General features: G+C 41.4%; 1 protein-coding gene across 1 annotated transcript; it reads right to left on the bottom strand.

The window, feature by feature from the left end:
* Positions 1-7,285: 7,285 nt before the first annotated feature.
* LOC147247558 (homeodomain-interacting protein kinase 1-like) lies at positions 7,286-11,984 on the bottom strand. The gene is made up of 4 exons (XM_086180547.1): positions 11,227-11,984; positions 8,175-10,167; positions 7,454-8,062; positions 7,286-7,361 (listed from the first exon to the last, which is right to left on the bottom strand). Exons 1-2 carry the CDS (start codon positions 11,276-11,278, stop codon positions 8,444-8,446), a joined length of 1,776 nt encoding a protein of 591 aa, XP_086036673.1. The 5' UTR covers positions 11,279-11,984; the 3' UTR covers positions 7,286-7,361; positions 7,454-8,062; positions 8,175-8,443.
* Positions 11,985-13,829: the final 1,845 nt, after the last annotated feature.

Genomic DNA, 13,829 nt, shown 5'->3' on the forward strand with positions numbered 1-13,829 from the left:
CTTGTTGAGAAAGGTTATGTCATCTTGTGACACTGCTTTACCATCTTCACTTCCATCCTTGAAGTCGGATTCCAGTATGCGAATCACATCAGCAGGAGTTGCTGGAGGCAGCTCTTTAACTGTGATTCTATGACACAGACAACTTGGGCTCAGTGAGTCATGGCCATGTGAAGAAGGCCCCACAATGCTCCATCCTAAGTCTGTCCGTATAGCATAGGGTTCTTCGTCTCCACCTAGAATGACTTGCCTTGGAGCCATGGCTCTAGAGCAGTTGTAGCCAATGAGAAGCCCAACTTCACAGTCCTTCAGTGGTTGGATTTCTTCAACTATTTCTGTGAGATGACTCCATTGTTTAGCTGTCTCACAAGTAGGAATGTGAGCGCGGTTCATCGGAATACAGTCCTTTGTGTAGGCCACCGGAAGATTAACTTGAATGGCAGAACTGTATCCCCTTACACGAAGACCAGAAACACTCACTTGTAATAACAGTGTCCTTTCCATTCATTGTGGTTAATTTCAGCTTCACTGGATGTTTTTCTGCATCAAGACTGTCACTTACTTCTTGGTCAATGAATGTAGTGTCGCTCTGGGTGTCGAGAAAAGTATAGACAAGTTTCTCAGCAGCTGGATTATTTTTGGATGACACCCACACTGGTATCACCATCGATGTATTGGCTGAGCCTTCTCCTGCTACACTTGACTTGTCCCTGTTTCTGATGAAGACCTTTCCTTCACATAGTTGGTATCATGAAGGGCTGTTGGATGCCTTCCCTTGCAGATGTCACAGAAGTGACGATGGTGACAGTCTTTTGCATTGTGGCCAGGTTTTAAGCATCCATAACAGAGTTTCTTCTCCTTTGCATAGCTCCGTCGCTCAGTCAACGACATCTCAGTGAACTTGGAACATGCATGAAGCTGGTGTTTAGTATCCTGACAAAGAATACATGGAGTCTTAGCCTTTCTGTGGTCTGACCTTTGGTTATCATTATTTGCGACTGTTTGAGTGGTAAGAACACTGGCCTTGTTTCTCTTCACATCTCGATTTCTTCTTTCAGTGTTGGAGTCTGATGAATGAAGAGCATGAAGGGATGTAATGGGATTGCAGGCAATCTCGGCTTCAGTTGACATAAAGCTAGCAAAGTCTTTGAAACTGGGGAATTCTTGCCTCTCGTTCAGGCTTTGAGTGACTTGACGGTTCCAGCGTGAAGTCACCCAGTCTGGTAATTTATGAACAAGCTTCTGGTTCTCTTCACAGTCATTTAATATGTCAAGGCCCTTGACATGAGGTATGGCATCTTGACAGGAATTCAGAAAGTCTGAGAAGTTTCTGAGCCCCTCAGCCTCGTTATTTTGAATCCTTGGCCAATTAGAGAGCCTTTCCCTAAACGCTCTCTGAATGGCGAATTGCTGGCCAAAGCGGCGGTTCAATTTGTTCCAGGCGTCTTGGTAGGCTTCATTGTCACTTCGGTAGAAGGTGCCATGTAAAGCCTGACGTGCTGGGCCACTGAGATATTTCTTCAGATAGAAGAGTTTTTCAGCTGGAGTGATTGCCCTTTGGTCAACGAGCGAGGTAAACGCTGCCTTCCATTCAATGAACCGTATTGGATCACCGCCAAAGACGAATGGCTCAGGAACAGGAAGCCTAGTTAAGACTAAGCTGTCTTGAAGGACCTGAGAGAGAGAGAGGAAATGTCTGTATGGGAGGATACGGTAACATGGGGTGATGGGACTGCAGTTTCAGGCATATTCTTTGCTTCGTTGTTCGTGTAGAAAGCAGTGTCACGTTCTGCCTCCTTATCATAGATCTTCAGCTTGGCCTGGGCTGCCCGAACTTCTTTCTCTGCTTGTAATCGCTCCAACTCACGCCTTTTTGCATCTAGAGCCTTACGTTGTTGTTTCTCTAACTCTCGTATCGATTCCCTTTGTTTTTCTTCCTTTTGCAGCATCTCATAATTTGCCTCCTTAGCTGCTAGTTCAGCAGCTGCATCTGCTCGTCTGGCTGCTAGTGATGATGACACAGAATAGTGGTCTAACTTGCTGTGACTTATAATGGAAGCTGCGGAACCGTAAATGGATTTTGCACAGTCATGGCGGAGCAGTTCATGAAGGCGGTGTCTTTCCTGTTTCTCATCAAACTCAGCTTCTTCATCTATTTCTCTGCTGTAGGCAATGTTGATGATTTCTGTGGTCACTGATTCACATGTATCAACTCGTCTTCTTATGTCGGTGGAAGGTGTGGTGAGATCTCGAATGTCAAAGTACATGTCCATCATGTCTGTTTTACCACTCTTAAGTTCGTCGATGAGAAGCCAGAGCTCACTTTCCTGCATGTATGTCTTCAGCTGATCTCTTGCTTTGCGTATTTGGAGCTTCCATTTCTCATACATGGATAACAGCCTGTTCTCCCTTTTCTTGGCCTCTTCATCTTGGTGCACACGCATCTTCTCAGTGGGATTTCGTGCATGCTTGGAGCGGCGGAGACCCTCAGGTAGGTCATCATTTGTTTCAACAGTCTCCTTCAAACACAAACTATCAGAAGCATCTGAAGATATGAGGGGCTTATTTGTGGCTCTTCAATTTCATGCTGAAAACCAGCTTTCTGCTTGTCCAACTCTTTATCAATAGCTGACTGCCATTATCAACGAAATATTTTCAACCTTTAAGTTGGAAGACAACCCTTTAGCAGATATGGTCAAACCATGTAATGAACAGCATAAGTATAACACATAACATTTCGGTACAAATAGTTAGCATAGATGTATGAACATGGAACGAATTCAAATAACTGTCAATGCAAAGACCACAATAAACACAATTTTCAAAGAACTTGAAATGCAAAGTTCAGAAATTAAGAAAAAAGTTCTCTTAGCTATAAATAGTCCAGTCATAGCATGTAAATGTAACAAAGGTTTGATCCGTTGCTCATCTATCGTCTGTATAATTATAGATTAATACTCACAGTTCTACTTCAATGACACTGAATGTAGCCGTACTTGACCATTGTACCAAATCCTCCTGCCTGAGGCCTGGATCACCATAGATCAGTCATCAACGCATGGAAACGTGCTGCTTGACGGATCCAGGATGGACAGCAAGTGGCAAGTAGCAGCAAAGGCAAACACACCGTGGAGACCCTCCGTCGTGGCTTGTCAGGGAGGCAGCAGGTCGTGAGGATTGATGAGGGTCAAGCTCTTACTGTAGTGACCCCAGCCAGTCAATGGTAAAGGCTTACTGATGTTTCTCAGAAGTCTTTATTTTCATTCAGCCGTTATCCTTCCATGAAACACCGTAAGAGCTAGATAAGACAGTTAAATAAATACAATTAAATCTTAAAAACATCAACTTTATGACAAAACTATACATAAGTGCATTAATGAAAAATTAACTGACATTGACAACAATACATACAATACATACACATAAGACAGCTCTTGTAACTCCATCAGCTTAACGGTCAAAGACTATGAACATGTACATGTACATTTAAACACTTCAAACACAGCAAATAAACCAAATTACACATCATAGCAAATTAAAACAAAACAAACAAATATATATCACACAATACCTTGTTCCCAATTCTGGCTAGGCGCTTAAAATTCTGAAAAGTGTCCTTTCATGGAGAGCGCAATCCGATTTTAACCGTTCCGCCCGTTTCAAAGCTGCGTCAATTTCATTTTGTTATGTGATCGTTACTTCCACCAGAAGTCAAATGGACACTAAAATGATCCAGCGTCAAATTTGCGCGAATGACACAACGTGAAATTCGTGTTCGCGTTTGGTGTGAACACACAATTACTGTTACAATTACTGCTTCATGGATTGATGATAACTTGAGTTGCATGCACAAGAATTTCCTGGATCGCATACTGAGACAGCCATAGCCAGTGCTTAATCTATCCTATATTAAGATATTAATCAAAATTTTATAGATTAAGCCAAACGTGTGTGTTATGGAGGCCCTGCAACTTGAAAGAACAATGTGTTTGCGAGTTTTGGAAATAAAGAAAATACATTACTTTCCTATTCACTGTTTTTACATGTTCTTCAGTACAAAATATCGGTATCGGTAAATATCGGTTATTTGCCATGACAGCAATATTAATATCAGATATCGGTAGGTTTTTATATTATATAAGCCACCGAGAGCGCGACAGCAGGGCCTCCTATGCGCGTGTGTGGAGTAGCATTTCTCACTCAGATGACCAAAATTCTGAGGTTCCTGCTTTCACAGTAATTTGCCACATGTGAGATGATGACCTTGTGATCATGTTCTGTTCATATGTCACCACCATATCAGGAGCTGATTGTGTAAAAGTACATGACGTGATGTTTGTATTAAGTTGTGCGGGCTGCTAATCACACCCGAACTGTCAAGGCCTTGGCCCTGGCCCTAGTTAAGATTATTGGCAAGATGATCTTAAAGACCAGTCTTTTAGCAGAACTTCAGTTCAACGTGTTGAGCGTCCCAGGACTTAATTAGCTGCTCGTTAGTCCAGTGAGTATCAGGAATCTTAACAACCGTTGCGCTGCTACAAACCACCTCAGTTAGAATTAGAAGCCTTGTTTGGACTGTGTGACGTTTTGTTTGGATTATTTTCAGTCTGGGAACGAGAAACAACAACCAGATAGCGCTCTGAGCTAGCCTGGAATGCTCAGAGTTCCTCTGGCAATGCTGGAAAATGACGGGACGCTGGACTTCTTCTGCTCATTGCAAGTGAAACAACCGCTGTGTTTTTGGTCTCCACTCCCAAAAGCAACGATACAGGCCTGCACCGAGGGGTTTAATTTAGCATAATTCCTGCCGGCTTAGTATAGGGGTTACATCAAGGTGTGTTGACAAGAGACTGTTTATTCTGTGGAAAAAACTTAAAACATTTGAGTGTCAAGGTGACTTTTTGTTTTCTCCTCAGACTGAAGTGAGAATTTCTTCACTGTAAAATATTCACAGTGCATTTTATTGACATTAAGGTAATTTTACAAGATTTAGAGGCTCTGACATAGTGACATTTTAAGTTAAATTGTTGCAGAGTTTAATTTTAGAAAGTTAGGAATTTCCCATTCCCTAAACTAGTAATTTCACTGAGTCACTCTGAGTTACTCTACCAAAATAAAGTAGGCTAAAGACCTCAGGGCCCTTCTATGCATTTAACTTTGTAGATGAACAAAAGATGAGTTGGTGTTCCCATAAACCAGAAGAATATTTATGAATGACACCAAGAATTAATTATATTATCACCAACAACACCAAAATCTGCCAAAAATTGACTGTATGAATCAATTTTCTTGCTGAAGGCATGTAGGACTATATAGTAGATGATGCAAATCTCATTTCAGCAAGAACACTTGTCAATATTCAGCTTCTTATTTTACTTTTATCCCCCTTTCTGTCACAGATGTAATATTTCCAGTTTATATTCTATTTTCATTTTGCTACAGAGGAGAAAAGTTGTGGAATGCTCCTATTTTAATTGTCAAACATTCAATATCTTTTAAAACCTTACTGTCTTGCGGCTTTGTTTCCATTTTTTTATATTTTTACCTTGTGTTTATGATTCTATTTACTATAATCCTTTCCTATGTCATCTGGCTGTTGCCTTTTTTTTACCTGGGGTTCATGATTGTATTTACTGTAATCCTTTTATTGTATTTTAGGTAAGAGACCTAATTTCAGCCCATCAGGGTTTTCTTGTCTCTACTTGCACACATTTTTTATTCAGTGATCTGTTGTTTACTGTCATAAGTGCTTACAAAAAAATGGCTGCCAATGACACGTCACTGGAAAGCTATTATTTGTGTAAACAAATCTACATAAACACTTTAAGATGCAACCACAAGAGCAGGTAAAATCAACACATAGCAGATCATCTCCAATCAAACATTCATGCCATGCTAACTATGCTACTCACCCTCAAGACTACAAACAACATCCACACACTCGCAGGAAAGAGTTTAGTTATTTTGCCAGTTCATTATAACCATCTAAACAACTCAACCAAATGTGTTCAGATGAAATATGAATAATTGTCCCCACTTTGTAGTGAGTAAAACTGTACAAATATGCAGTGTAATGCAATCCACTGCACAATCCTCGCAACTCAATATGAGGCTTATATAAGGGTTGACTTTTCCGGTACCTGCTGAAAGGCCTTTTTTGTTGTCCTGTTCTTGATTGGATTAAAGCATTTTTGGTTCTATTTCCTGGCTTTCATATTATTGGCATAATTTGAGGTTGTGAACAATGTCAATGTGACCAATTACTTCATTCCTTGAATTTCTGCTGTGCAACCAATCAGATTCAGCCCACATAGATGTCATATATTAATGTGTCTGTCAACAAGGAGGAATTCCTCCTGAATGGCCTGACAGCATTTCACATTTTGGTTGTTACTTACGCATTTTTGGTGATGCTCTCCTTTGAAAAGAAAGAAGAATTTATGAATGACTGCTGAATGCCATTAAACTGGAGATAAGGCAAGGCAAGGCAGGTTTATTTGTAGAGCACAATTCAACAGCAAGGCATTCAAAGTGCTTTACATCAAACAAGAAAACATACGGAGTGTAAAAGCAATAAAAATCTACGCAAAGAAACAAAACAATTAGAAGGGCTACAATCAGAAATAAAAAGTTGAAAATTGGAAATAAAAGCCAGATTACAAGTTAAAGTGCAGTGTGAGATATTGACTTGAAGCCACAGATTTGATTTAATAAAAGCCAGCGGCAAACAGTAAAGTCTTCAGCTCTGATTTGAAAGAGCTCACACTTGCAGTAGACCTGCGGTTTTCTGGGAGATTGTTTCAGATATACATGTTATCAACACTGCATTTAAACCACCATGTTGTTTATTTTACTGCTTCAGAGCTCTGCAGTCATTGATTTTACTGAATCACAACAGAAAACACATGAACATGTAATATCCAGAAAGACATGGACCCAACTACAAACTTAGAAGTCCAACAATTCATCAACATTGGTTCACTTAGTCTTTTTTTCACTCGACCTTAACTGGTCCAGAGCTGTGATGTCCAAACTGGAACCAGTGTTCAGTTTTCATCTTCCCTCTACACATGGAGGAGAGCAGCACACAGAACGGGGGAGATGGACAAGCCTGGCACCAAACCCCAATCCAGGGGTGCGAGTGCTGATTTTAGTCTGGCCTCTCCTCTGAAACCTGCCTGGCATGGTTGGACCTGCTGGGGACCCCCATTGGGGCAGCCTTCAGAGTCATAGAGGACCATAAGCCCCCCCACCGCGGCAAGGTAACAGCACATAGGGGAGGAAAAAAGGCCATGGCCACGTGCCTCAGGCCGTACAGGACCCCAGATTTGTCCACCATCCTCTCAGTCAGCATCCCAACGATCCTGCAAGAAATATTAAAATCACATTTAGCTGCAACATCTAAATCATGTTGAGACTTGCTTGGAGAAAGGAGTGAAGGTCATCATCATCATACCTCGTCTGCCAGTTCAGTATTGTAGCTTTGGGTAGGCAGCTTGATGGAATCCATGAACGCACGCTGTGTGAAAACCCAGAGGCCGCTTACCTGTTAAGATACAAGATCAGTGTTTAGTTTCATGACTCTACAAAACAAGTGTGTGTGTGTGTGTGTGTGTCTTTGTAAACTTTGAAGTTGTTGCCATCTTAGTGAAGGCTGTTTCTCTAAGCCAAAGACCAACACCTACTGATGAAGTCCTGCCTGTGTCTGGTAATGACAGTAAGGGTCAACATAATTTTGGATTAATTATTAAAATTTAGACTTGAATCCACATTCAGGTGGAATTTAGTTTTCATTTAAACAATTCATTATTCAGTTATTTTCACTTACATTCATCATCTCATCAAAGACAACCTTTTTTCAGGATGAAATTCAAACATTTATGCAAGTTTTGTGCAACAGACTCAAAGTTCATTAAAAAACTGATTCGATAGTTTTCCATAGAAACATGAGGTGCTTTCTGGGTCTTCTATTCTTGCTTGGCAAACAACAAAAGCATCGTCGTCATCAGACGCAGCAGGAGGGACGTCTCCACATCTTCTTCTGGTTAAAGGGCAGCTCATTTTACTGTAACAAACCAAAAAAATATGAGAATTGGTGTGTTGTTTTTGTTTGGTGTGTAAATGAAAAGCCTTTTATTCTAATAAAAATGTACTCTAGGGGATAGTTGCTCATTTACATGTCAGGTAGGTGGAACGCTCTCTCCTGGCCATGGGGCTGAGGGTGGTAGGACAATCGTCAGCTCCAGGGACATCTGGAATGGTCCTCACTCTTTGCCAGATTGTCAGATTACTTCACTTGGCCCCGACTCTGATCCACCATTTCGCCTTGTGATGTTCCTGATTTTTTTTTTAATGTTGATCCCCATCCTCATGTTGATTCAATTCACATCAGGTTGATTTTTTTATGAGTCTCACACTCTTGAAAAAAAAAAGATTCCAACCAAAGTCAGTCTTCTGTTACGGGTCTGAAGCAGCAGCAAATGCCAGTGGTGATTTGGCGAAAGAATTTGTGAATCCTTCTGAACACTTTTGGAGTGGAGACGGATGAAGAAACTTGAGAAGGCTCTCGTGGTCCATCTGAGGAGCAGGTGTCTAAGTCTTCATCACAAGCATCTCCATCTTCATCTGTGGACCAGGTGTCTTTGTCGTCTTCTTCAGAGGAGATGCCTTCTTCATCATCATCAGACGAGGTGTCTACCTCGTCGTCTTCAGACGCGGTGTCTTCGTCATCATCTAATGACCAGGTGTCTTCGTCATCATTTAATGACCAGGTGTCTTCATCATCATCTAATGACCAGGTGTCTTCGTCGTCATCCGAAGACCAGGTGTCTTCATCGTCATCTGAAGACCAGGTGTCTTTGTCGTCATCTTCATCTTCTTCTGAAAGGTGATTGTCATCATCTGAAGACCTGACACTTTCATGTTCATCAGCAGACGAGCCCTCTACATCTTCAGAGTAGGGGGATTCCTCTCCATTGGCCAGGTTGTGTGTGATGACAGGGTGTTTGGTCACATTAATTGGCGGTCCATGACATAAAGAGGCATGGACATCATCCACTCGACAGATGTCCATCATGTGGCGGGCAGTGGTCACATAGGAGCTTGCGTCCGTGCTGTTGGTCAGGTGGGTCAAGGTATGGAAGCGATGTTGCAGAGCTTGACGGGGGGAGACCCGTTGTTCCCCATCAAGATGCAGAAGACCTTTTAGGAGGTCCACAAAGACCCTCCTGTCCTCAAACTCGGCTGCGTCCCCTTCAGGATGGATGCAGACAAGGTCATCCAGAGAGCTCAGAAGGTCAAAGAAGGCCTTCCTTTCCTTAGGCTCCATACCGTTGGCTTCGGCATACTCTTCAGGGGTCTTCAGCTCCCACCTTGTTCCATCAGTTGTATCCACTTCATTGAAAAAGAAGCGGGTGTATAAACCGGTCCTCAGCATGTGGTCCTCTGGCTGGCCCAAAACCTCAAGCATGCACTTCATGGACTGGTAGTCACACTCAACTGGAAAGGGGTTGTCTGCTAGGTACAGGAAGCCCAGGACGCATCCCAGCCCCCAAACGTCAATGGCCTGGCTGAATGGGAGACCAAGGGCGACCTCGGGTGCCCTGAAACCTCTTGGCTGGATTTCCAGCCCCACTGTGGCTGCAGAGACTGGAATCGCCTCCCCAAAGTCTATGAGCTTGACCCTGAGGGGGTGTTTCTGCTGATTGACCAGCATGATGTTGTCGGGTTTGATGTCAGTGTGCAGAACACCAACAACCCTCAGGGCGTCCAGGGCCTCCAGCAGCTGTTGTGCGATTGGACGAATCTCACACAAAGACAGGGGCTCCCATTCTCGCTGGTTCAGGAGATCAAAGAGACTCTGGTCCAGCATTTCGAAGGCCAGACAGGTGTGTCCCATAAAATCAAATCTTTCAAAAAATTTTACCATGTTGGTACGAGCAGGATCCAGGCCACTGATCATCTGCAGCATGGTCATTTCCTTTTCTGTGTCCTGAAGAAACTCAGTATCATTCTTGAGAATCTTCACAGCAACTGTCTCCTTGGTCGCAAGATTTCGGCACTTGGCCACTTTTCCAAAACAGCCCTCGCCGATAAAGTCCAGGATGTAATAGGAGGTCGAGCTGCTGTACAGGGTTTGGGCTGCCTGGATCTCTGGTGCCATAGAAGTAACTGTAGATGAGGAACATATTTCATCAGCTGAATTACAACAACAAACGATTCACATTCTTGCCTTTTAATCTTTGTGAGTCCCTCTAAGATCCCGTGAACTGTCTCCAATGCAAATGAATCATCATTTAAGGAAGTTTGGATTGTATTTTAGCAGGATGACACAATGAAACTTGGTTCAGAGATATATGAGTATGAGCCAAGAAGAACTCACTAAATTTCACAGGGCAAAAACACCAATATTTTTCACTTAACTGACTGGTGTTCAGAGACTAAAGTGGTGAACATCACACACAGATGGGAAAGAGTGAAATGTCTGTTCATTTGCTCCCCACAGCAACAAATAATACTTTCATGTACGTGTTTTAGCCGAAGTTGTTTCAATTTTTTTTAAACACAGATGTTTCTTTCTCCCTGACCCTCCAACTGACCCATGGACTGCCATGTCAGGAAGACCAAAGCTTTTAGAAGACAACTAAGTGGCAGTTTTCATCACCATGGCAACCTCTAACAGATTCTTTCCTGCCAACTGATCAAGTGCTACATTTCCATCCATCTTGAATTTTTACCATTTTTATTGCTTAAATACATTGTTTCCCCTTGTGTTACTTTTAGTCAATGAGTTGGAGTCAGTGATGGGACCGGATGCACCAAGTTTTATTAAAATAGAACCCAAAAATTCACTATGCCGAAATTTCCACACAAACAATGCATGCACCTTGGCAGAGGTTTAAGCTTTGAAGTGTGCCTTCACATGGTTACTGAATTCAAATGAATTTAAGAAACCCCAACAGACACAATAGTAACATAGCGTTAGAGCCTCGTAGCACAATTGCCTCAGTCATATCTTTAGGTTTAGTAGTTCGGTGAGTTAGGCAGATATCAATTTGGCCAAAATATGACTTAGGCAGTTGTGCTACGAGGCTAACGACAGACAGGATGAGATGACGAACAAAATCCTTAAAGTATCAGACACTGGTAATCTATCCTGAACACTAGAGCAGAGCTGTCCTGTGTAACATCTTAGTTTCTTTCAACATGTTGCCATACTTTTACTCTTACCTGAAACATCTGTGTTGTCCGAGCTGGGTAAGGAATAAGTCCTGCAAGACATTCTTCAAGTCAAATCTTCAGCGTGAACTTGATTCAAGAGTCAGAAATTGATCTTCAGGTACGACTGTAGAGTTTCTCAAACTGGTGTTGTTTCTCTCAGTAAAGTTTGTTGAATACAAACCTCCTGCCTCAACACCTTCAGGTCTTAAGACAGAACGATTTATAACCTATATGTAACAGTTGGGAAGGGGAGGGGTTTGTTGCATCACGATGATGCATTTTAAAGCAAGATTAAAGAAAAACACATTACACTCACGGAATTCTATTCTGACATCAACTGATGTTTGTCTTTCATGATGCCGCTGCAAAAAACTTCCTCTGTTAATTTAAATTTCTCTACAGGAAAACCTGTGGAAAAGACAAACACCCAAAATAAAATGTCAACCAAATTTGAAAAAGCAGGATTACTCCGATAAGGTATTCATTTAGACAATAACATTTGCACACACAAAAAAACATGAACACTCCAGCTTCACGAGTAAAGATGAGTTGGTGTTCCCATAAACCAGAAGAATATTTATGAATGACACCAAGAATTAATTATATTATCACCAACAACACCAAAATCTGCCAAAAAATGTACTGTATGAATCAATTTTCTTGCTGAAGGCATGTAGGACTATATAGTAGACGATGCAAATCTCATTTCAGCAAGAACACTTGTCAATATTCAGCTTCTTATTTTACTTTTGTCCCCCTTTCTGTCACAGAAGTAGTATTTCCAGTTTATATTCTATTTTCATTTTGCTACAGAGGAGCAAAGTTGTGGAATGCTCCTATTTTAATTGTCAAACATTCAATATCTTTCAAAACCTTCGAATAACTGTTTGACTTTGTTCCTCCTTACTCACACACACTCGTTACAAACTAAAACATAATTTAATCTCTTTCTTTTCTCTTTCTTTTTTCCACTGATACATATTTTTTGTCATAATTTTTCTTGTGTCACATATGTATTTTGTGATTTTTTTTATGTTTTGTTTTACTGGCTTACAGCTTTGTTTCCTTTTTTTTTACCTGGGGTTCATGATTGTATTTACTGTAATCCTTTTATTGTATTTTAGGTAAGAGACCTAATTTCAGCCCATCAGGGTTTTCTTGTCTCTACTTGCACACATTTTTTATTAAGTGATCTGTTGTTTACTTTCATAAGTGCTTACAAAAAAAATGGCTGCCAATGACACGTCACTAGAAAGCTATTATTTGTGTAAACAAATCTACATAAACACTTTAAGATGCAACCACAAGAGCAGGTAAAATCAACACATAGCAGATCATCTCCAATCAAACATTCATGCCATGCTAACTATGCTACTCACCCTCAAGACTACAAACAACATCCACACTATTGCAGGAAAGAGTTTAGTTATTTTGCCAGTTCATTATAACCATCTAAACAACTCAACCAAATGTGTTCATATAAAATATGAATAATTATCCCCACTTTGTAGTGAGTAAAAATGTACAAATATACAGTGTAATACAATCCACTGAACAAACCTGGCAACTGAATATGAAGCTTATATAGGAGTTGACTTTCCAGGTACCTGCTGAAAGGTGTTTTTTTTTTTTGTGGTTTTATTGATTGGATTAAAGTGTGTGTGTGTGCGCGCGTGTGTGTGTCCCATACCGGGGCATGCATGTGTGTTGGAGGAGACATTTGTGATCCTCAAACAGCAGCTCCAAACACGTGCAATGCTCACTTCCCTGGTAAGACCATGTTCCTTCTAATTGCTGCAGCTGTTCACACAACTGCACAACAAAAGGTCACGCTGACAGATCGTACATTTGTTAGTGCTGTGTAAAGAAGAGAGCATTTGAGGTGGGCCAACAGTTGTGCTTTTGTTCTTCATTTATATCATCCTTCATTGCTGAGTTTCCTTTCAGTGGACAAATCCACTTAGAGCGCACGCCCGCGTGTGTGTATGTGAGGGAGAGAGACAGAGCATGTTGAACTGTGGTCTATAAGAGGAATGTTGAGCCCTCCTGTATGCGAGGGCCACCTCGAAACTAACTGATTATAACAAACACAGGTCATGAGTGTGTCTGGTTTAAACAGGAGACAGACAGCTTCCACATGAGGACATGAGGAGGGTCTCACGTTCGGGGGAGGGGAGGGGAACATAAGTACGACACCAATCATCCCTCCTACGTGCATCTTGTCTGTCATTTCCCTTCAGCTTGCTTTGACTTGGTCTCTCTCCTATTTTGAGATTAGAGAGTGTCTCTGCTGCCAGCTATCATTCTGCTGCCATCTGCGTCATCGATTCCCAGGTTCTAAATATAGAAATAAACAACAATACATCCAGTTGCTGCCACATCAGCCGCTACTCTGAATGTAGGAGCTTTATAAATGGCTGCATAACCTCAAAGAGCATTTTCATCACTTACACTAATGAGGCCTCTCGTTAATTAGTGTTCGTCACAATTAAACCCGTAGAGATACTAAACACTTTTAAGGAATTCTCATCCATAGATTTAATAAGTCTGGGTTGTTGTTTTTTTATCTCCCATGAGTCATTTTAGGTGTCAGCTAATGAATGTTACATTTC

This window comes from Aulostomus chinensis, chromosome 16, assembly GCF_037954235.1.
Source record: "Aulostomus chinensis isolate RoL2024-O1b breed Wild chromosome 16, RoL_Achi_v1.0, whole genome shotgun sequence".
NCBI classification, from domain to species: Eukaryota; Metazoa; Chordata; class Actinopteri; order Syngnathiformes; family Aulostomidae; genus Aulostomus; species Aulostomus chinensis.